Source organism: Hylaeus anthracinus, unplaced genomic scaffold (assembly GCF_026225885.1).
Source record: "Hylaeus anthracinus isolate JK02 unplaced genomic scaffold, UHH_iyHylAnth1.0_haploid 4, whole genome shotgun sequence".
Classification (NCBI taxonomy): Eukaryota; Metazoa; Arthropoda; class Insecta; order Hymenoptera; family Colletidae; genus Hylaeus; species Hylaeus anthracinus.
Genome location: NW_026535289.1, coordinates 13,467,811 through 13,490,532, shown reverse-complemented (window position 1 = coordinate 13,490,532; position 22,722 = coordinate 13,467,811). Strand labels below are relative to the sequence as shown.

The 22,722-nt window shown below is 41.9% G+C and overlaps 3 protein-coding genes and 2 long non-coding RNA genes across 5 annotated transcripts; 3 read left to right on the top strand and 2 right to left on the bottom strand.

Moving 5' to 3' along the window:
* The first annotated feature begins 817 nt into the window (after positions 1 to 817).
* On the top strand, positions 818 to 2,172 carry LOC128894477 (nurim homolog). Its single transcript, XM_054156239.1, has 3 exons — positions 818 to 1,183; positions 1,318 to 1,798; positions 1,882 to 2,172. The coding sequence occupies exons 1-3, from the start codon at positions 1,051 to 1,053 to the stop codon at positions 2,003 to 2,005; spliced, it is 738 nt and encodes a 245-aa protein (XP_054012214.1). The 5' UTR covers positions 818 to 1,050; the 3' UTR covers positions 2,006 to 2,172.
* Positions 2,173 to 2,207: 35 nt separating this feature from the next.
* Positions 2,208 to 21,411, bottom strand: LOC128894483 (dynein axonemal heavy chain 6). Its single transcript, XM_054156246.1, has 59 exons — positions 21,281 to 21,411; positions 21,061 to 21,202; positions 20,251 to 20,490; positions 20,016 to 20,172; positions 19,755 to 19,857; positions 19,485 to 19,668; positions 19,232 to 19,401; positions 18,742 to 19,143; positions 18,269 to 18,500; positions 17,695 to 17,844; positions 17,503 to 17,631; positions 16,606 to 17,286; positions 16,388 to 16,534; positions 16,151 to 16,327; positions 15,713 to 16,030; positions 15,339 to 15,449; positions 15,119 to 15,255; positions 14,853 to 15,043; positions 14,370 to 14,485; positions 14,134 to 14,279; positions 13,926 to 14,071; positions 13,686 to 13,818; positions 13,389 to 13,605; positions 13,124 to 13,258; positions 12,851 to 13,036; positions 12,513 to 12,714; positions 12,245 to 12,426; positions 11,945 to 12,168; positions 11,647 to 11,855; positions 11,325 to 11,580; positions 10,956 to 11,147; positions 10,676 to 10,900; positions 10,354 to 10,609; positions 9,960 to 10,150; positions 9,699 to 9,871; positions 9,434 to 9,617; positions 9,199 to 9,370; positions 8,952 to 9,113; positions 8,708 to 8,884; positions 8,415 to 8,611; positions 8,088 to 8,333; positions 7,735 to 7,972; positions 7,365 to 7,667; positions 7,087 to 7,272; positions 6,829 to 7,001; positions 6,290 to 6,650; positions 5,985 to 6,218; positions 5,662 to 5,802; positions 5,415 to 5,605; positions 4,895 to 5,340; positions 4,223 to 4,423; positions 3,913 to 4,011; positions 3,663 to 3,805; positions 3,405 to 3,575; positions 3,164 to 3,343; positions 2,980 to 3,075; positions 2,704 to 2,904; positions 2,529 to 2,646; positions 2,208 to 2,438 (listed from the first exon to the last, which is right to left on the bottom strand). Exons 1-59 carry the CDS (start codon positions 21,331 to 21,333, stop codon positions 2,209 to 2,211), a joined length of 11,763 nt encoding a protein of 3,920 aa, XP_054012221.1. The 5' UTR covers positions 21,334 to 21,411; the 3' UTR covers position 2,208.
* LOC128894489 (uncharacterized) lies at positions 15,138 to 15,729 on the top strand. The gene is made up of 3 exons (XR_008461574.1): positions 15,138 to 15,262; positions 15,318 to 15,473; positions 15,557 to 15,729. It is a non-coding gene; the product is annotated as an uncharacterized LOC128894489 (long non-coding RNA).
* LOC128894486 (uncharacterized) lies at positions 21,156 to 21,647 on the top strand. Its single transcript, XR_008461571.1, has 2 exons — positions 21,156 to 21,293; positions 21,367 to 21,647. It is a non-coding gene; the product is annotated as an uncharacterized LOC128894486 (long non-coding RNA).
* Positions 21,648 to 21,711: 64 nt separating this feature from the next.
* On the bottom strand, positions 21,712 to 22,390 carry LOC128894844 (uncharacterized). The gene is made up of 3 exons (XM_054156856.1): positions 22,098 to 22,390; positions 21,941 to 22,025; positions 21,712 to 21,864 (listed from the first exon to the last, which is right to left on the bottom strand). The coding sequence occupies exons 1-3, from the start codon at positions 22,259 to 22,261 to the stop codon at positions 21,712 to 21,714; spliced, it is 402 nt and encodes a 133-aa protein (XP_054012831.1). The 5' UTR covers positions 22,262 to 22,390.
* Positions 22,391 to 22,722: the final 332 nt, after the last annotated feature.

Genomic DNA, 22,722 nt, shown 5'->3' with positions numbered 1-22,722 from the left:
AGTTCGAACAAAGACTTCGTATCTAGCTTATACGTATTTAATGATTTTTAAATGTAAACGAGTGCATCCAAGCTCTACGAGTGGAAAAGCTTAAGAATTTATCGTTCCCAAACATAGTGATCGTTTCCTGAAAGAAATCAATCATTAAATTATACTGATATTGGTTTTAATACCAATGGCGCCATCACCGGGAAAACGCCCAAGTTTGTAGTGAACATAGTTCCCACTACTTCTAACAGATAACGCCACCGATACTTTTAATTAATTATTCTTTATTTTTCATAAATGCGTAATTAATATGATTCTTTGCTTCACATCACTACCATAGATAAGTTAATATTTTCTGTTTATCATTTTTCTGAATAACTATTTAATAAAATAATAATTATTGATACTTTGGTTAGTAGCGCCATCTAGGTGCAACAGTGAGAACTGTGTTCACTACAAACTTCAACGATATCTTACGAGATGGCGCCATAAACTATAGGGTCGATAATTACTGTTTTATTAAACAATTATTCATAAAGATGATAAACAGGACATATTAACTAATATACTGTAGTGTTATAAAGCAAAGAATTGTATTAATAATGCATTTATAAAAAATAAAGAATAATTGATTAAAAGGTATCGGTGGCTCCATCTAGTAAAAGGAGTGGGAACTATGTTCACTACAAACTTGGACGTTTTCCCACCGATGGCGCTATTGGTATGAAAACCAATATTAATATAATTGAATGATTATGATGCATTAATAAGCTAGATATGCAATTATGATATATACTAATGCTACCTACCAAACGTTCTACCTTCCTACCTATCTATTTCTAATGCCACTTATACTAAAACCTGTATTAGTACATGCAAGTATATGCAAGTATATGTATATAGCGATTGATAGCTTTCTGGATGCACCCAGCATCCGATAGAACGTAATCATGTATTTACATACAATTATTAATGTTATGATCGGGATGTAGAATTCTTTACTGACTTGGTGATTAAATGACACTGTGTTGAAGTATCGTTTCATTTAATTCTTTTCTAAACATGATCGTAAAATGTATCACTGTGGTGACGTGCGTTGTCTGCTATTTGTACACACTTTTTGTTTTGTATAATTTGACATATTTTCTATCGCATCATGAAAAAGATGAAGAAACGATTATTACATCAGAGAAAGGTAAACAATAGTTCCTATTACGTCTAGCATTCGTATTACATTTTAATACATGTAAAAAACATAATTATCATATAACACATTTTGTCTCGAACTTTTCTATAAAGGTGATTTGACTCCATGAATTTATATTATAGATGAATCCTATGACTCTGCGTTATGGTTATTAATTATAAATATGTCTTTATTAAGTACATTCATGTTACAACACACACTTATGGCTAATGACTTTACAAAACATTTATTTTGTAAACTACATATGGATTACATGGAGAGAAGTATATATAACGTTGCCAGTGCAATGACTTTATATTTGCTGATTAATCAATGGCAAATTATTCCGTCGATCGCATTGTGGAAATTTGATACTTCAACCAATGATACCTTATGGTATACGTTCACTGTTTTTCATGTCTTGGCTTGGTCGACGATTTACACTGGATGTTTAATGATGGACATATCAGAATTAGCTGGTATTAAACAAATATATTATAAATTTTCATTGCTGCCAAGCCCTATGATGACAAAGTCCAGAGAACTACTACGTTACTACTCACACATGAGACATCCAAGTTTTATAGGTTTTCTCATTATTTTGTGGATTCATCCTTATATGACGTAAGATTCATTTATTTAAGACATACTTTATTCTTTTTTTTAAATAACACTTGCAATTAAATAATCAATCTACTGTTTCATAGGTTAGACAGAGTATTATTATCTTCTATGCTTACTGTATATATGGCCTTGAGATGGTCCATCGACAAGGAGGATTGCACTTACCATGCTAGTCTTATGAGAATGAAGGAAAGAGAATTATTTTAATCACTGTTTGCATTTTTTATTTTGTTTATTAACATCCATTACATTCGTTATGTTTAATTTATACGCACAATTGTAACATGAAATTGTTTTCTACGCTTTTCGTACTAAAAGGTGTATTCGATATAAATACATGTATTAATACTATAATTATAAACTTTAAATAGACATTAATCGATACAACCGTCACCTAAACTTAGAAGAACCTAATTCATAATTTCAATAAGGAGGGCCGTTCCTTTCAAAATCCAGTATGATTGTTCTTTTGTGGATGGAAGCAAAGTTGCGACAACAAAATTCGTACTATGCCCGGTTGTGGACAATACGCCTGCTCGTACAGCTGTTTTATACAGAGGGCAAACGTATCTTGGATCGTTTTTTGGTAATTCTAATACTGGATTTATGTGAAAAACTGGAAGAGGTGGATGCATTTCACCTGAAAAACGTTCCATGGATACTTTAATTGCCCGTTTCTTTATACAGAGTATTGTTTCGAAAAGTATACTTCGTGAAATCAATACTTTACCTATATTCGCATCTGCTAAAATCATGGATGTATAATCCCATCTACCAGCATCGATATGTAGCCCGTGTATTAACACTCCGTCTTCAGGAACTTGTAAATCTTTATAAACTTCCGGTACCTAAATGGATCATAATTTATGTATCGTAATAATCTATGTTTCGTATGGTGTTCAGACCTCTTTTTCAAATTTCTTATGTTCTTCTTCGATTTCCTCTTGATCGAGCACCACTTTCGTGGCAATAAAGTCCAACTTCAAGTGATCGATAGGAGTATTATATTTCCTCGCACATGTTTGCAACATACCAGTTAGAAATCCTTGCGGAAACGACAAACCAGAGATCCAGAAAGAAGTGGGTTTCACATCGGTAAACCAAATCTGTAACATCCAAGCATTGACGAAACTGTCCCGTCGTATCTGGCATACGTTTTCTATTTTAAAATGCTTTTATACTTGAATAAAATCGATTCTGAGCTCCAGATTTCTTAGCCAGCTTGCCAAAGTTTTCAGCGATGGATAGACGTTCACGTTATGCCACATTTGCGGCACCTAATGCGCCGTAACATTAAGTGAGATCCGCGTAACTCGAATAGAAATATTATGTATAATCGTAGAAAAAAAAAATATATAGTAAAACCTGATTATTGACGAGTGCTGTAAAAACATTTTCTAATTCCTCCGACATAACAACGAAACCTTTAATGGCTCGTTGTAAGTTTTCTATCGAGGAGTGTATTTTCTTCAGCAATATGTTGTACCTTTCAACTTCGTGAACGAGGACAGTAGTCAGAGATGGAAGTCTTCCCATCGAGTCCCTCTGCAAACATTTGGTAATTTTATCTACCTAATAATTACGATTAATTACATTTCTTGCTTACGATCAAGTGATCCGGATTACATTTCGTGGGATCTATTTTTAACTGAATTCTAGCCACGACGGTATCTGCAATTTCGTACGCTATGTCCGAACTAGATTTACCCTCCTCGGCTGCGGACTCTTTCGGTTGCACTTCCAAAATAGTGTTCATGACGAATTGCGCCTCTTTCAACTTGCGAGATTGTAATTATACAAATTTTTCAGCATTTTCTCTTCTTGAAGAGGGGAATGATATTTTAAAAACGTTTCATTGCGTTACTTGATAAACGATATTCGCGTTTTCGTGCATCCCAAAGACTTCCGGGTCGTCGATAAGCGGGAACGTTTCTACGAAATCTTTGTATTCTTGCAAAGTTTGGAATACGGGGCAGTAATATTTCCCGGACGGCGAGTAAACGTATTCTAAACAAGTTTCACGTAAGATGGTATCGTAACGTTTGATTACGTAGGTTACTTAGGAAATTTTCAAGAATATTTGTCTGGCAGTCAACGTGTTAAAAATAACTTGCCTCTGTCCAAAGTTTTAGGGGAGAAGAATATATCTAGGATGGTTTTCATGCACCTCAAGTCCCAGCTGTCCGTCACTCTGCCACCATAAGTGATCTCGCCTACGAGATATTGAAAATTATCGCTTAAAAATGCGGACAAATATCTGAAGAAGGTACAGTAAAGACTGGATAAGTGCACAGTGTGCACTGCACACAGAATAGAAACCTCGACTGGATAACTGCAACGTTCGGGTCCCGCTTTTCTTGCACTTATCCGATCTTTACTGTATTTCATCTATGTTCATGTACCCTAAAAAATAAAAAGTTAAACCTGTGGTGTATATCAAGGCGTTCCATGGTATGCGCTCGTGAACGCAGAACAATTTCAGATTCAACAAACAACACTCTCGATCGCTGTCGTTGAACTCGTATAGTATATTCCAGCCCAGAGGCCCAAATTTCTTTCGTTCCTGGATGATCGCGTGAAAGAAGCAAACGCCGAATATAATTCTGCGCCAGCTTTCTCCCAAAACTGTCAAAAAAAAAACAAAACGAAACACGAGAGTTCCTAAATTCTTTGCGACGATAGTTACAGTCTTAGAGCTGTTTCACACGACGATACGCGTATGCGTTACGTATCTGCTAGCAAGATACATATGCGATATTGTATCCAACTAATTTCGTAGCTCGGCGTTGATCATTTGTTTTTCAGTTAAACATATCCTCTCGTTTGACAAACACGCGTTCTTAGTTAGTGAAAACTTTTCTGAAATCATGGATGAGATTGAAGATATCCATTTGGTTTTCTCATTAATAATATAAGAGAAGAAAAGGGAGCTTTTCATATTTTATTCGAAGAACTTTGTAACGATCCATGTAAATTCTTCAATTATTATCGAATGTCATCGGTATCCTGCTTACGCATATCGCGATACGCGTATCGTCGTATGAAAGAGCTCTTACGATCGATTCTGTCCTCAAACTACGCGATCTTTGTCCTTACAATGATCTTCGAAGTAGTCGTCATCCAAATCGTACAACGCTCTCGTAATGTTGGCTTTCAGACCTTTCGGCGGCTCGTTCGTAACTTTCACCGAATTCTGAAGAACAGAAACGGGAAAGGCGACGCTTGGCATCGAACTCAGAAACAGCCGAAAATCGGCGTGTATCAACCCTTCCGATTCTTCGCTGATTTCCAGCACGATCTGTTCCATCCTTATCATCCAGGAGGTGGCCAGGTGGCAATTTTGCAAAAACACCCATCTCCCCTCCATGGTCCCTGTCCGTATGTGTCCTTCGGCAACAGGGCCTTGACCTTGCCCCAAAGAGATGGAATCGTACCTTTCGGCGAAACCCATTTCGTTGGCGAACCTTTGAAAACCGCTGAACGGATCGGAACCAGTTGTAAGTATGAACACTAGCGGTATTTTGTTCGACGTGTCCGCGAATCTGAAAAGAAAAATCGTGTTAGCCCTAAGAACACCGTCAGGAGAAAGTGTTAAACTCGGATACAAAGTGTTTACAATAAGTGCAACGCCGCCATAGGCGACTCCACGAATTTCTGTCCAAGATTTTTCGATACGTAGGCTGTGATTGCAAAAATCAATTGATCTTCCTTCAGAGCTTTCATTAACATTAATTTTTCTATATCGGTTAAAGATGTGTCCCAATCCATCGTCGCGTTGCTCGTGTTCGCGGGAATTATATTGATAGCCTAAAAATTGCGGCCATTATAGAATATATTCATCTGTAGCGATAAGGGTGGATTACATCTTGGAAATATCCGAGAGTTATTTTGATTCTCTTCAATGCGTCCTTCAAAAGATTTTCGAAATTCTTAAACGTGCGAGCTAAATAGTTGATCGAAATCCACGCTTGAGTCGTTAAGGTTGAATAGTCCGGCTTGTCTCCCTGTATAGAAGATGTAAGGCACAGGTATTGAAAACTTTCTCTGTGGTACTTGTTAAAACTAATACAGGAAGCTATATTAGAAGCTGCATTAGCTATTCTGTTACGTTACGAATAAATACAGACATTTCAATAAAATTGGTCTCTAAAGTTTAGGAAAGCTCAATTCTGGTGTCGTAGCTTACCACGTCAATGCTCGTAGCACCTCGTAGCATAAAATTCCATTGCGCCTGAGTGATGATTCCGTCGTTCATGTGTATAGTAATGCTCAACATAAAACTGAATACCAATTTGTGTTTCTCGAACAGTCCTCGCGATACGTTCGTGTAGATGGCTAACGTTATTTCGCCGAGTAACGTTTTCAAACGTTGCCGTAGATCGTCATCTTTCTCGGTAGTTTCGATAACCGTATTAAATACCTGCATAGAGAGAAAGAAACGTTGGGAAATGTAATTACTTATTAATACGAGAACGTTGGATAATCGTTCACCTGATTGAAATACTTCAATGAAAACTGATACATGGGATCTATATTAGCAAGATCAGCGACGACGAAATAGAGAACGGATCCACGATTCGCAACCGATCGATACTTTTCACGCGCCTCCGATATCTTCTCTTCGGTAGCTTCGCTCTCTATCAATCTCGTTGCGATGATCGCGGACGTTTCCTTGCTATCGTTCAAGGTTTCTATGAGATCCTCGTTATCCAGAATATCGCCACCGGAACTGTACAACAACGTCAATATTCTGTCTTCGATACTCTGCAACTGGCCCCTGTCAGCGTTGATCTTCGTTATCAAATCGTTCCTCATCGTCTCGAGATCTGGCCTTTCGAGGCGTACGACGTCCCTGTGGATGATTCAAGAAAGAATTTTCAAACTGTTTTCTCCTAAAATATTTTTCTAAACCGTAATCAAAGTACAAAAATCTGACAAGTGTGTTCACTTTTGCTCCCCACTGTACCCTTGGGTTTCTCGCAAGAGCAATATTTTAACGCGGTATTAGAGTACAGACATGAGACACTTACGCCAGCAATTGGTCCTCGAGACCTCCCATGGTTACAGTGAAATTCACTATCGTCACTTTGATACAAACTTCTGGTAGGTAGTGAGGGTTTGCAATTTTCGTCGTGATGTAGAGTTTAAAATTGTCGTCGTAGTCTACGTCCGTATCGCCGAATCGTATCAACGTTCTACCACCCTAAATAATATTAAGGCAATTTAAATAAATATTAACCGGTACGAATAATAACCACTCGAAGTCCTTTACGCTACAGGTTACGTACCAGAACGAAAATTTGTTTAAGTAAGATAGGTTCCAAACTTGGATCCAGTACTTCTCCCACCTCTTGAAGCAACAGAGGCGTCCCGAGTCTTATAGACGCCTCCAATATTCTCATAAAATTCGCGTCCGTTAGCTTGCATATCTTTAGATTGTTGTTTTGTTCCATGTTTCGTATCCACCTGTTCGCCTTTACGAATTTTAAATAAAACGTAAGGCGTGAACATCAAATTGCGTTTCAAAGTAAAACTCGACCTTTAAATGATTTCTTTAGATGATTACCTGTTCTTGAGGATCGATCATCAACGGCCAACGACTAGTTTGCGTCACCAAGATAGCATTCTCCGTGCTGACTTTGTCTCTCGGTAAACCGTGGGTGTTCCAAAGCCGAATTTCGTAAGGATCGGCTAATATCGTGATGAGGCTATAATTTTCCGTAGTCTTTATATTATAATCGTTGCAACTCGATAGCCAAAGTTGCAGCAGTTCTTCCCTGTATTCGTTCGTGAATGCACCCATATAGGCAAGCGCGCCAGCGGCGACCAACGTGTCGCCGGTTAGATTGATCATTTGCTTGTCGAAACCCTAGAAGTTCGAAAAAGAATGAAAATTTATGAATATTTACGAGGAATCGTAATTTTTCACGAATTACGTGTGTCATCTCCTCCCAACGAATCCGCTCGTCCACCAAAGCGGACGTTAGTCGTCCCGACCTGTTCAACCTCGCTTCTACCACCTCCATTTCGGATTCTAACTTGTTCAAATTTTCCACTGCCGCGTCGTAGTGCTCCTGCAGCTCTTTGATCTTATTCTCTAATTCGGCCAGCTCTTGTTGTTTGAGGAAAAGCACTTCTTCGATCGCTCGCAACTCTGCCTCTGCTTGTTTCAATCTACGCACAGTCAATCCCATAAATATTCGTACCCTCTATGTCCATCGATTTGACTAAATCAAATAATAGTGGCCTAAAATTTTCATCGCGAAAAAACTATTCATCTTCGATTCACCTCTGACGTTTCGGTTCGACGACCCTGTAAATCTTGGCGTAACCGTCCATCGCTCTCACCCAGATGCACATCGATCTGCACGCTTTGCTCTGTCTGGCCACCAGATCTGGACGGAACTCGGGGTGGTTGACGTATTCCTGCAGCTTCTTCAACAGATTGTCGCTTATATCGTCCTTAGGGTAAGTGATCAAACGGTCGAGGAAATGCATGTCGCCGAGTACCAGCTTGGCGGTTGGCCAATCCGTTCTAACAAAGGGATCAGGGCCAAGAGATTAGTGACACGTGTTGCCAGGCTCGGTTCGCAGTTTGATACATTTTTAAATATACTTTTCACCCAGTAGCAAGTTCACCGCCTCCATGACGAAGCGCACCAAGTGAGGTGGCTGGTTGAAGACGCGGATCTCGTTTATGTCGTTTTTATTCAAGGCCTCCAACGCCTTCTGAGCTTCCAGCAGAGCTGGTATCGCAGCTTCCAAATCTTGCCTGGCATCGGCTTCTAACGCTGCCGTCTCGTCAGCTTTTAGCTGACCGAAAATGAAAGTGCGCGCTTCGTAATCGATATTAAAATTGCTTAGATATTTTCAATGGTTCTCGCATTGTCGGTCGTCTAGTTTCTATACCTTCGCCGTTGCTTCTTCAGCAGTCACCAGGTGTTTCGCTTTGTCGCATTCGAATTGTTGCTTCGCGAGCATTTTCACCAGTTTCGATACCTCATCCGTGCTTGCTTTCAGCTTCGGCGCAAGAACGACTAGGTGTTCTTTCATTATGGCGACCATCTCGTTGGTCTCGAGAAGTTTCTAGACGAACGACGCAGAATGTCAGATCGTGAAAATTATTTGTTAGGAAAACTGGAGTCGCGCTTACGTTGAGGCCATTCGCAATTTTACTCTTCAGCGATAGTATTTCCTTCTTTTTCTTCTCTAAAGTGGTTCGAAAGAGCTTCAACAGCTCCAAGTAACTGCTCGGCGTGGTGTAGTACCTGCGTCGCATTTCAACGAAGAATCGTGCCGTTATCTCTTCCACGGTCTGCAATTTTATACGATTGCGATTAAATAAAATAAATTGAATTTCTGACAGTATCGATTCAGTATCTGGTTATCGAGTGAAATACCTCGTGGATCAGGACGCAAACGGAACTGAGACCAGCGAGCATCTCCGAATCTTTCGGTACGATAGCGGTCAATGTGTTTTCCGCTACCGAAAGGAGGGCTTCGTTCGGCCATTTCGTAAACCAGTCGATCGTGCAGCAATTTACCAGCGACGGAAACATGCGACAGCGATGCCTGCAAAACGACTTTATCAGAGAACGGTATCGTTATACGCGATTTAGATACAATTAAACCGACCTGAAGGCGTCGCCTATAGGGCTCATACAGATCATCAGATGAAGCTGGTTCCGGACTCTTCCGATGAAGAACTGATAAATTGCATCTCTGTTTCCTTCGCCGATTCCCGCTGTTTTCGCCGCGGGTCTGGTGGCTATGATAACCTTCTCGAGCTCGTCAGCTTCGTACAAATTCGGCACCTCGCCTGATATTTCAAACGAACGATAAATGAACTAATTTACTAATAACTAATTCCAACGATCGAAAGTGTCGCAACGAAAACTACCTGTGTTAAGGGTATTGTTGATATCTTCCAGAAACTCCTCGAGCACGATTTGAGTGTCTGTAAATAAAAAGGTTGTGTGCTGAGCGTTAGCGCCCGGCTCGAAGTAAAAACGTCGGAGATCTTCGTGCCAGGAGTTCCTATCGTACGTGCGCGTGACCTCTATCTGATAACACCTTCAAGCATTTATCGGTTCAATTAAGCGTTCATAAATCATCTTAACTCGTCTCGTGTATAAATTACGCAATGTCGGTTATTACGGACTTGTAACTGTTCAGGTGAGACGCCAGTTTCGTCAGACTTTGCTTTCCCATTCCCCCGACGCCAACCAGAAGACCGTTGCCTCTCTCGGAACGAAGAATTCTCGCCAGTCTGCAAACATGCTCTATGGCGTCCATGAAGAATATAATACCCATTTCTTTGCCAACGGAGAATTTGTAATCTTCCAAATAATCCTGCGTTACAGATTAAACAAAAATATAGTTACATAGTACAGCGCAGTGTTATCGCATGCCAAGTAGTATTCCGAATTTTCATTTATAATTCTATTTTTCTTTGGGGCGCCTGAGGGCACCAATTTTAGATACTTTACTGACGCTAAAACCAGTGCGCACCGAATCTGGCCGTAAGTAACCTTGTTTTATGATAAACGACATACCTCCAAAGTCCTCTTAACTTTTGTCAGATCTGTAAGTTCCTCGTAAATTCGTTGTTCCCTTGCCGCTCCGAAGGCCATGAAATCGCCGAACAGCAGTACGGGTGGTTTCTCGATGATTTTTTCATCTGGCAGCCGCACCACCTCCGTACCAAATGTGATGCCGCAAATGTTATTCAGAAGTTTGAAGAAGTAACTCTTGTCTTCGACGTTTATCAGTCGATCGTGGAAGACTCGAAGGCATTCGTGATAGAAAAGTCTAAAACGATTAACACGGCGCCAGTTTCGAGATCGAAACGCATCGGTTTTCGCATTCTACGCGTACCTGTACATCTCTAGAGGCTCCCTAACGACAGAGGCGTCCACTTGCATGATTCCCTGTATGCATTTGGACAAATCGCGCAAATTGAAAATGTAATGACTCTTTTCCGGAGTGGGCAGAAGGTCTTCCGCGATTCTTCGGTAGACGTCGACCGTCGCGTTCACTATCTTGTCCCCTACTTGCCTCACGGATTGCACGAAATCCTCCAAGAAACCGGTCATAATCGCCCTACGAAACATTTTACTCGAGCAAATTGATTTTAGCGTTAATGCAGCAGATTTACTTGAAGATTCCTTTGAGAGACGATTCAGTGGGCGCTGGAATAAGCAGCATCGCGAAGTGTCTGACGAATCTGGGCGTCAGTGGGTTTCTACCGCCTCCAGGGGGTGCACAGGCCGCTGTGAACACAACGTCTTCCACGGCGTTCCAGAATAATTTCTCTCGATCGTACATCCCATGAAAGTCTAATAGCTGTCTAGGAATTCCGTGACGCGTAGAAATAGTTAGAAAATTCATAAATTAACACTTTAAACCTACCACGACTAGTCAAATGACCGTTTTCGAATTTTTGTATACAGTTTTTATGTATCATGTATCATATTGTGTGTTATATATTAAATGAAAGTCGGTAGGTTTAGTGTTAACTCGGTACCGTAAGAGTTCAATGGGTGGTTGTGATCCGTATGTATCCAATTTGGGCATGTTGACGTCGTCGACAAACACGCATACGCGTTTTCCTATGGGAGCACCCAAAACGGCTCTTTTCCTTCTTTCTAGTTTCAGTTCCAGGATCTCTTGAGTTCGGCCGCTGCTCGTTTGAGCGGAGAAAATGAGGGTGACTGGCACCCAAAGCTGTGTATCCTCCAAACTCTTCAACACTACCTTCGTTATTACCGACTTTCCAACTCCTATGAATCGCGATAGATATTCGAGACGTTGGTAAAAGAGAAAGAGTTACTCGAAGTACCGCTAACCAGTGTCGCCAGTGAAAAGTACAGGCTTGTCGATCTCCACCAGCTTCTTCATTATGTAACCGAAACGTACAGTGTCGACTGTCGGCACGAGAATATCGAAAAACGGCACCTCCGCGTCGTACAGGAACTCTGGCATAATGTCTGTCCAAACGTCTAACCGGTGATTCTCGACGTTCATGTATATATCCCATAAATCGATCGACGGCAATCTAGAAGCGAATACAGCGATTCGATGAGTAGTCTATTCATCCATGGGAGAGAATCATCGGTTGTCGATCAACGTGTTAATAACGCATACAGTGCTTCTTCGTTGTCGTCGAACTGCTTTCGCACGAAAGCTTCGAAGTCGTTCCGAGAAGAATCGACAACGTTACCACCGACTGCCCAAAGATAAGCGAACACAAACAACTGTGTCAAAAATATCCTAATTCGCGCTTTGTCGACAGTCCTCTCAATGGCTCCTGGCTCATTTAAAAGACTCTCTAGTATCGCACATGTCATGTTTGCTTTGCTGATGTCGACCTGTTAACGTAAAGTGAAACGTTTGTTGTTTTTCTATGTTCTCCACGACGAGAAAGAGAATTTTAGCAATATCAACCTGAGAAATCGGGAAGTCGCAGTTTCTGTTGCAAAATATCAACCCTTCCTCGAAATATTTTTGAAACAGGTTGATAATGAACTCTCGATGTTCGTCTTTGACTATCGTTTCGGGAAGCGTCGTTACCCACGTCTTCACGTACGGCATCCACTTCAGCTCCGCAGGATCCACGTATACCATTCCTTAAGGGGAGAAGAATAGTCGAAGCTTTTGACAAAAAATTATACAATTAAAAAGAAAGTAAAGAATTATTTAATTTTGTTCGTACCACAGCGACTAACGGTAGCGGGTGACGCTTGAGCAAGGTCCATGACCTCGAAAAGCATGCGCATGTACGGGGTGAACTTGATTCTCTCGGAATTGGCCAAGCACAACATTTTGTTATCGTCTAAGACGGTGTTCATGTTTTCGATCCATATGGCGTCCACAGGCCCGTCGCAAACGATCCACTGATGATCTTCCGTGACAAACTAGACGTCACAAAGTCACTATTTTCACACTACAATGATTGCGAGTGTTCGACCACGAATGTTTAAAGTGCAAATGCACACTGAACCCTCGTGCGATACGCTGAAACTCGGAAAAAGCAGTGCCGTATCTACTCACAGAGCAGGCGTGACGAACGGTGAAACCGATCAGTCCATCGTGCCACTCGTTGGTCATCATATCCACTTGTCCGTACAGCTCACCCATTGTGATGGCCTTGGGGTTAAGGACGTACATGTGAACCGGCTTATAGGTTGGTCCAGGTACACCCATTTCGTGCAACTTGTTATACGTATTTGCAAGGGTCTGAACGGACAGAGATAACGCTCAATTTTTTTTTTTTTTCATTTTTTACGAATTGAAACCTGGCGCGTTGCGAAGTCCTTGACTTACTCGAAGTACCGTGGTCTTTCCTGAGCCGGTGGGTCCAACCAACATCACTCCGTGTCTCACCTGCAGACACTCATGGAGTTGGATAGCTTTCTTCAAGGTACAATATTCTGGTTGCAGGTTTGCATGTTTCAGCACCTGCGATAAACGTTTCGTCGATAAATAGAAATTGTTCCGTGGTTCTAGCTTAACATTTCCTTTCAACTCCTGACCCTATTAGTTTCTCTTTTAAAAATAGAGTTTAAAGGGTTAAGAAAATGAACAGTACCGCGATAGCTGTTTCCTCCAAAACGCCGTAGTCCTCGTCGGGGATAACGATTCCCGGGAAAAGATCTCCCACGATACCCTCGAACAGTTCAGCGTCCTCTCGCAAAAACTTCGGTATATTGCTCTCGCGTAGAGCTCTGATCAAGACAACGTCCTCCGGTTTATCCGGATTGTTTCGTTTCAGGCTCCCCGCCATCACCAGCACGCTCTTCACAGCCCTGTACAAAGGTATTATATTTCTCGAGCACTTCTGATCAGCACTTTTCTATAAAACCAAGACGACTAGATAGAGAGATACCTCATTCCGAAATCGTAATGATCCTGTTGAGAAAGCTGCTCGCTGCTGAGAGTATACATCAGAGTCATCTTCTGCGATAACGGCTTCGACGATTCGAATCCTTCCGAATATAGGGTGACTTCGGCGATGAGCTCTGCGAAAAGAAGCTACTCGATTAAAAATACGAAGGACGTCCTGTATATAGTACCATAGATACTTTAAATAAATGTAATAATAAATAAAGTTTGTCACGAAGCATACTGTAATCTGGAACCATCATAGCGAAAGGTCGGAACAATGCCTTCAAATTGTCAGGGAGTTCGGTGCGACCTGCGTAACCGGGATTCATAGTGACGAAAGTTGCGCAGGACATGACGAGTTTTATTATTCGTCCTTCGAACAGAAACCTGCCGATTAAAGAGGAGTGCGTCTAGATCCAATCTGGGAAAACGAGAACGTATGAACCTACTCTCTAGCTCTGACGAGCTTAGCGTTTCTAATCGTGATCAATTGTTGAGCTATCACGGAAAGCACTTCGATGTCTATCCTGTTGAATTCGTCGAAGCAACACCAGGCTCCCGAAGTCGCCAGGCCGGAGAAGAATCTGCCCATCATCTGCGAGGAAAGAGATTCGTCTGTTATTACTATTGGCGAGATTTGTCTATTGTTGCTATTACTTTATCATTATTGTTATTATTATTGTACTCTGTAATCGAGTCCTTCGGAGCAATTGAATACAACGCATTGAACGGCAACCGCTTTAGCCAGATCCTTCGTCGTTTCCGTTTTTCCGGTTCCGGCTGGGCCCGCTGGGGCACCGCCTGTCGAGCAATTTTATACGTGAGTTTTGTTTTTTGAGTTAATTGGAGCTAGTTTAAATTTAGTTTTGGTATCTATCTTTGTAGTGTAGTAAGTAGTAAGTAGTGTGTAGTGTTAGTGTAGTAAAGGAAAAGGGTAAAGGAAGGGTAAAGGGACCGAGTGCTTGTGAGAAACACGCGGCGTCCGTCCCTCTAGTGTTGAGGACAAGAGGTGCTACCACAGTAGGTGCGACAGAATTTTGCTATTCGATAGGGGTGTTTGTTTGGGTTTTTAAGAAGTGTACGAAGGTTTGGATTGGTTCGAAGTTGTCTCGTGGCTTGGTGTCCTTGTTCCGACTATCGATACACCTTTGAAGAATTATTGGTTTACCTAGATCAAGTTGAAGGGCCCCCATAAGGCACAAGTAACATCTATCAGTAAGGGGCGTTATAACGAGTCTCTTCTGGGCACCGAGGTATTCGTATCCGTAAAGGTATTCGGCGTTGCTCATACGTGCCACGCAATTATTGATTTCGTCATCCCAATAATAGCGCAACGCTTTCGTCCAATCGAAGCTCGTGCTAAGAGACAAACGAGACTCGTACAGAGAATAATAAAAGCTTTGCTCTTTAGAGAAAAAGATAGAAACATCTCACCTGGTCGTTACCTCGTTTTCGACCAGAGTTGTAACGATATCTCTCGCGTGGACGTCTATCGTTATCAAATTGATGATCACGTCGCGTATCAGTTCCGGTAATTCGCCTCTCACCATGGCCGCCAGCTCTGTCAAGTCCTACAAAGTAAGAGGGGTAAACGTTCTACGAGGACCGTTAACGAAGATTGCGAAACTTTTAGGTAATCAGAGATCAACCGAACTGCGAAACACTTCTTCTCGAACGCTCTCATCGACTCTAGCACGTTGCCGTCAGATTCCAAGATGAGGTGGATATTCCGAGTCCAAAATATTTGCAACACGCAGAGGATTATCTGGAAAGGACGAGGAAAAGTTTGGTATGAGAATACTTGGATACTTTCGATACTTGAATACTGATTTATTATATACAATATCGTAAATAAATGCGTGACGTCTCTAGGAATTAAGAGAGGAGTCCAGACAAGGCTTTTTCCTCGATAAGTATTATTCTAAGATATAATTTATTTTAGCAATGGCAATCCGAATCATAAAATAAAAATAAAAAATAGTTCTACAGTATGTATACAGTATGTATAAAATTTGGTAAGTGTTTGACCTGAGAGGGATGCATATAAATAAATTGTTGTCGTCCTTTCGCTTCCAAATCTTTGATTCCCTGTTTCAGTCTCATCCTCAGGGTGGAGAACATGGCGTCTTCGACACGGCCCAGCCAATCCTCGACGTTGCCTCTGGCTCTCAAGCCTTTCCCGAGAGGAACTCTTTCGCCTTCTGGTGAAAGCATCGCCACTATGTCGGTGGTCAACACCGTTTCTTCTACGTTACCGGTTTCGCTCGTCTTCGTGGCGAATTCCAATCTGTGTATCGCGTCGAAGCATTTCTGCAAGTGCCTCTGCACGGCGTGCGGATTTTTCGTCTGTTTCGCAGTAATCGGTGCGCGTTAATACGATCGTTTTATTTTCAACGCGTACGCATCGGTCGCGTACGTGCCAGAATATACGCTGTTAGCCTCGGATTCCGCTCGGTGCATCGATACCTGGGCCAAGATTTCCAGAAGCTCGTCGTTGGACAGGAAGAAGAATCGCGGAAACGCCACGCGTTTCGTCTCGAGGTAAGCCTCCAAGCACTTCATCACCTCGTCCAGTCGGCGGTTGTTCTCCTCGAGCAGTTCCAGTAAGCCCGGTTGAGTGCAGGCAGGCATGGCCAAAGGCGCCTAGAAATTTATCGCGTTAATTGTAGTTAACTCCAGAAGAATTTTTGGATCTCGCCTGACCTTGTGTGTTCGTCTCATAAGATCCTTCCAAAACTTGTCGACCTCGATGAACAGCTTAGCCTCTAAAGGGAGTTGACGTTGAATGTCCGGTGCTGAGAATATCGCCTCGAGATACAGCCATTGCTGTTGCAAATACTGCCACGCTTCCTGGAAAGAAGGCACCGAGCGAATTAGCCGTACGTATTAAAAAAGAATGTCAGGATTCAAAAAATACGCACCAAGGTGATGGTAAACAAATCGAGTTTCTCGACCCATTTCTCTACCAAATGTTGAATGGGACCCACGTAGCGGGACGCGTTGATGGTTTGCAAATTAATATTACTTTCGTCCATTGCTGTCTGAACGTCCTCTAAACTGCCTAAAATGAAGACGTCCTTTCCTTCTTTATGATGGACCACGATGAATTTCAGATGTTCCCAAGTATCCACGACTTTCTTCAGCATGTACTCCAGATTGGCCTCGGAGCTGGCCGCGGCAGCGACCTCCATCAGTTCGTTCGGCTTCAGAAATGCGCCAAGAGCCTCCAACTGGCTCCACGTTTTCTTCTCGTCGGGCTTGAAGATGTGGTTCAGTATAACTTCGATCTTCTCCCAATGTCTCTCCCTCAGATCGGGATTCCTCAAGTACCCGAGAATCGGTAATTTGTTCCTTATGAGCTCGACGTTCTCCTTCAGGTCTGGTACGATGTTGTTAGGTGGCAGGCCTCGCTCCAGTTGAATAATGTTCTTCATGGTGAGCATCGTGAACGAGGTGATCGCTTCGACGTCCAAGGTGTCGAAGTCGGCGCTGTACCATTCGTAGCTCGCGTTTTCCCACTCTGTCAGGCTCTCCCACAGGAGGGCACGCAGCCTCAGCTCGTTCGTCACTTGGTCCAGGATATCGAATCTCGTTGGCTCGAGCTGCGATGAAACGAAAGTAGACAAAATAGGCACAAGGTGGTACAAAGTGGTACGACGTGACACAAAGTGGTACAGGGTGGCACAATGTGGTACAAGGTGGCACAATGTGGAACAAAATGTCACAAAGTGGCGCAAAAGTAGAATACAGTAGTACAAAGTAGGCAGAGTAACACAATGTGTCACAAAGTAGACAAATTGTCTGATTTTATTTGTAACCTTAAATTCTCTTTGATAAGCACGATACGTTTCCGTGGTAGCCGCGCAGGTAGCTATTCGTTCGCCTAGTTCCTTCAACGTATTCAGACAGGCGTCCACGTTGCTTTCGTAGTCCACTAACCAAGGTTGCTGTAAAGAAAATAAACGCGCATGACAACGAGACCCTTACAAACACTTCTCGTTACAACTTACGATAATCTCGTCGTGAATCTCCGATATCTCTTCGTTCAATGCCGTGATATCCTTCTGAAGTTGGGCGTTGAACCTATTTATCAATTTCGGCCTCTCCTCTAACCTGTTTTCCACTGCTAATCGCATACTGGTGAAATGTGCCCCGATGCCCTGCACATAGACGCGACGTTTCAATGAAGTTTGACTTGCGTGGAAAGAAGCTAATTAACCCTTTGGGTGCCAGGTGATGTATAGCCGAGAAGTGCAAGAAAATCGGGACCGAAACATTGCAGTTCTTCAGTCGAGATTTCTATCAGTTTCTATTCTTAGCTTAGATTTGGCTCGAGTCGAGCGTCGAACGTAGAAAAGGATAGAGAGTGAAACAGAAAGAGTTCCGAGGAAAAAAAGCAGCCGACAGAAGCGTATCGGTGAGACAATAGTACATAGTCTCATCGATATCTCGGTTAGGATCATATTACATCGAGCGTCAAAGGGGAACCCCCCTTAGTGGCCATCTTGCATTTCTTCAGCCAATGTTGTCTTTACTATATCACTCCTTGGGACTCAAAGGGTCAAATAACCGTCGAGTTAATACCAGATAATTCGCCATATCCACCGATGGTATAGGAAAAGCGAATTCTTCCATCGTATCGTACAGTTCTTTCACGTAATCCAACCGAGCTTCCATGTCGTCCACTTTCTGCCGAGCTTTGTCGACGAATTTTATATAGTCCGCGTATTCTTCCGTCGTCACGGGATCGGAATTGAGATAATTTACAGCGTCGATCGCTTCCGTTAACAGTTCGTCGACTCTGCTCTTCCCTAGCCTAATGAAAAACGACACGCTTGATAGTATAAAATAAAATTGATGCGAAATAGGTTCGACAGAAATAGATGCAAGGAGTTGCATAATTATTTGCAGACGATACAGAACGAGATACGTTGAAACAACAAAGACTTAAGAGGAGAGCAATGAAACGATAAGCGACAGCGGGATCTAGTTACGACTAGTTACTAGGCTGCTTACGATCCCGGTGAGCTACGAAACTTCTGTCTTCGTGAACCTACCCAGGCATCACCGCTTCGATGACTCCAATCTTCCCTCTGGGAGCGATTTGAGCAGCCACCTTGAATCGCTCTAGTTGGACGAGGAAGACGCCCAGTGGCTGAGAATCGATCACTTTACCGATCAGATCCACTTCGTTTCTGTATCGAATACTCCACTCTCGGAACAACTTGCAATCTCGATTGTCGCGGATGACATTTTCATCGAAGGTCGTGTCCTCGAGATAGAACCGTCGAATTTCCTCGAACCGCCGAGTGTAACGTTTAATAGCGTCGAAGTTCCGTTCGAGAAGCGCGTCCAACTCGATCTTCAACTCCTTCGTGATCGGATCTTGCTTCAAGACTTCCTGAATATCCGGTGGATGGCCGCAAATGCGATCTTCTATTTTGTGATTGATCATAGGCCTCGAATAAATGCGTAGAAGATCACGTATGTATTACGTCGACGAATTATCTCGTCTGCTACGCCTGGGAAAGGTAATAGATTTCATACCTGGTGAAGGAATGGAAGAAGGGATCGGAGAGAAGGGGCTTGATGACGAATATGTTCTCTTCCCACATGATTTGGATGGTTTTTATCACGAAGCGGAAAATGGCTTCGGCTGGGTCCATGACGATCTCCGCGGGAGGTAGAATTAGTAGATCCACCACGAACAATGGCGACTAGAAAGTATAATATCCAGATTAGTATTTTTATGTCCCGAGAGAAAAAAAAGATAGCGCTATCTTCTCACGATAAAATTTACCTGGATACGATGCGATGACGGTCGATTTTCTTTCAAAGGTACATCGATCACATCATTATCAATTAAATCATTATCTGGTAAAAATTCCGTGTGGATCTTCAAGGCTTCAATAAACTCCACGTAAGCGTTCAGCAAGAGGGTATGCATCATGTTCGTTTGCATGTAATCGATGAGATGAATAAAGCTAGACATTCGAACGTTTTCTTTTTTTACCCTTATATCGGTTTACATTTCGAATAAAGTTCGACGTCGTTCCGGAGAACCACCTACCAAGAAAGTCTGTAACACTTTTCTCTTTTCCGTGCCTGCTCGATGTAACTCATTTTAAGGACACCGTCCTTCGGCATTTTGAACTTAGCGACACCGAATACCCCTGTGGAACCATTTATTAACCGTTTGAGTGCCACGGGCCGCCCAGAGTGCTAGCGCTTTCAGAACAGGACAGAAGAAACGCGATCGCGTGGCACTCGAACAGATCTGCGGACAGTAAGACAAAGTAAAAGAGTTTCGTTGGAAACTAAACAGCGTTACCGAGCTTCCCATAAGCAGTTTGTTCGATGGTTATGTTGGAATCGTCTGGGGTGTATCCAGCTTGCAACAGTGCTCCAAGACAGGCATTGTTGACGATATCTAACGCTAATCTTCTAAACTCGTCCAACTTGTTCCTCATCAACTCTAACTTGGCAAGCTGCAGAAACGGATTTACAGAATAGAGTAATGCCGACCCAGAACTATAGCGGCGTTTGTTAGATAGTAAACGGTTCACCTGTTTTTCTACGAAATAGAAAAGTAGGAAACTCTCGATCTCGGTGCCGTCGAAGAAACTCGAATTGAGAAAGATGGAGCACATCGATTTTATCTCTAATAAAGCCTTGCTGAGGATGGGATCCGATATGAAGAGGTTCTCTTCTAAATAATTCCTCCCTTCCACGAACTTCCTACAAGAGACTGACTTCTTCCAGACGTAGAAAGCTTTCCACTTGCGAAATACAACGAAGGTCCTTATCTAACGAAATTCCCAGAAGTATATGAGAGATCATGTTAATATCGAACCTTACACTCTCGTTGATAAATACGTGGACACTTACTACCCTTCGATGAATAATTAATATACACCGTATATTATTAGTATACCACTTTTGTTGCTAAAAATTTCAACGTTATCTAGTTATCTCTATAGTTTTGTATCGTTACTAATGCGATATTAAAAAATAAGAACTATTAAGCATTTGCACTATTTTCGCGAGTCTGACTTAGGATGAAAATTTTAGGCCAAAGTTTAAAATCACGAGTCGGGCTCGTGATAAAAATTGCAGACCAAACTTGAAAATCACGAGACAAGCTCGTTGTTAAATGTAGTGCGACCATTCGGCCGTACAAGTTTGGCAGAGGAAGAAAGTTTCATTAGATATTTATTTCTATTAATATTCTAATTCTATAATATTTCTATTAATTCTAATTACTATTTAATTCTATAATACTTAATATCTAATTCTAATTATATTTCTATAATTTCTATTATTAAGGAAGTGTCCACATACTTCTTAACGAGGGTAAAAATGTTTTATGAGAGAACCTTTAATAATTTTAGATAAAAAACGTATTCTCTTTCCCATTGTTCGATCGGGGTGAAACTCATTTCATCGGGACTGTATTGAGTCACGCCTCTAGCGCTGATCGTCATGTAAGTATCGCGTAGGTCTTTGTAATGAACGACCCTGAAAAATGTAGTAGAAATGTGATCGCGTTGCACCTGGTCCTTTGCCGAGTTCGGAAAGCAGAGACGTCGTACTCACTTCAAGGCGTAAGGTGTGAAATATTTTGAAGAACGTACTACCGCGTAGTCCATGTAAAAGAATCCAATTTTCGGATCGTCTCGCAGTCGTTGAATCAGTTCCAGTTGATCGACCAACGGAGGTGCCGCAGGATCTGGCCTTGCTCTTTGCTTTCGAATAGTATCGGGGACTTCATCCCGTGATGGTTCGTGTGCTACCCATCGAATGAATAATAAATTCTTATAATATATTCTTCAATTATACGTGTATTGACACGTTGACGCCGGCGTGCATCACCGGTGGGTCATGGTTGCCCCTACCACGGATGTCGCGCCGCCCCACCACACGGACAGTGAGATCGAGCGCCGCCTCGCGTCGCAGCAACGAACTACCGGGACGGCGTCAACATGTTGAAACATTGAAATTTCGATGTAATAAGCGGAAATAAAGAGCTATAAAAATGCAGGAATGTTACATGCTCGTTTTATTTCTCGTACAGCGACGTCCTTCGTTGACACCTTATCCACCGTCTCCGTTACCACTGGTAGAGTGCTAGGTTTGCACATTTCTCTTCTAATTTTCTCTTGTTGATCGGTAAATCCGGTCTACGACGGTAATACTTGTTAGATTTTTTTTTCGATTTGAAAACGAATCGAAAGAAATTTGGAAAACTATCTTTACCAGCGGTTCCCTTATTTCCGGCTTGTGGTCGATTTTTTCGAGTAACTTCTTGTGCGGTATAAAGAAAGGTATTTCGTCTCTCCCCCTGTACGAAAGTTTAAAAGCAGAGTTGAACAGCGATTAATTATGTTTTATATTTGTTACGTTTTGTAATTACTTCTTGTAACTGCGAGGTGGTTTTCGACACACTCTGTGTATCAAATTATTCGGAACGGCTTCGTCGAGTACAGGAAACGACTTCGAACTACCTTCCGTTTCTCCAGACACGGATATCCGTTCGAAACTTTCTTTATTTACTTTATGCTTTTTATTCTTATCCATTTTGTTCACCGCGGATAAACTTGTATCTCAAACGGTTAACATTGAATCGTAATACTTCGCGTCGTATACCACCTAACGCGTATCGATTAAACAAACGAAACTCGGTTTCTGAATTGCAACGGATCTTCTTTTTCGAAAAATATTTCGTTCCAAGAGTTTCGTGTTTCCCTACGCTCTTTATTTAGTTTACAATTTATAACTGCGTCCATCAAAAAATTTCTGTATTTATCGTAGCTTTGATTTTTCTATTTATTTATCTTAACAACAACGATATCTTTCGATGCGAAAAAGTAAATCGAAAGTATCGGACTTCTATCCCCGTTATCGATAAAGATAAGGTCCATATTTACCAACTGCTGTTTCGATAAATTCTGCATTGCTTTCGCGAGTCGAACTTTCTATAAAATGTTCAGTCGGTTTGGTACTTTGTCTCTTTTATTCGTCATTGATGTTTAGGATAT

Excerpts from the sequence above, each read along its gene's own strand:
- LOC128894844 (XM_054156856.1), bottom strand. The coding sequence starts at position 22,261 with ATGGATAAGAATAAAAAGCATAAAGTAAATAAAGAAAGTTTCGAACGG. Across the intron at positions 22,026-22,097 it reads CCACCTCGCAGTTACAAGAA|GGGGAGAGACGAAATACCTT; the intron begins GTAATTACAAAA and ends ACTTTCGTACAG. Across the intron at positions 21,865-21,940 it reads CGGAAATAAGGGAACCGCTG|ACCGGATTTACCGATCAACA; the intron begins GTAAAGATAGTT and ends TTACCGTCGTAG.
- LOC128894483 (XM_054156246.1), bottom strand. The coding sequence starts at position 21,333 with ATGGACTACGCGGTAGTACGTTCTTCAAAATATTTCACACCTTACGCC. Across the intron at positions 13,259-13,388 it reads TGGAGGAAACAGCTATCGCG|GTGCTGAAACATGCAAACCT; the intron begins GTACTGTTCATT and ends CGTTTATCGCAG. Across the intron at positions 4,424-4,894 it reads CGACTACTTCGAAGATCATT|TTTTGGGAGAAAGCTGGCGC; the intron begins GTAAGGACAAAG and ends TTTTTTTGACAG.
- LOC128894477 (XM_054156239.1), top strand. The coding sequence starts at position 1,051 with ATGATCGTAAAATGTATCACTGTGGTGACGTGCGTTGTCTGCTATTTG. Across the intron at positions 1,184-1,317 it reads GATTATTACATCAGAGAAAG|ATGAATCCTATGACTCTGCG; the intron begins GTAAACAATAGT and ends TTTATATTATAG. Across the intron at positions 1,799-1,881 it reads TGGATTCATCCTTATATGAC|GTTAGACAGAGTATTATTAT; the intron begins GTAAGATTCATT and ends ACTGTTTCATAG.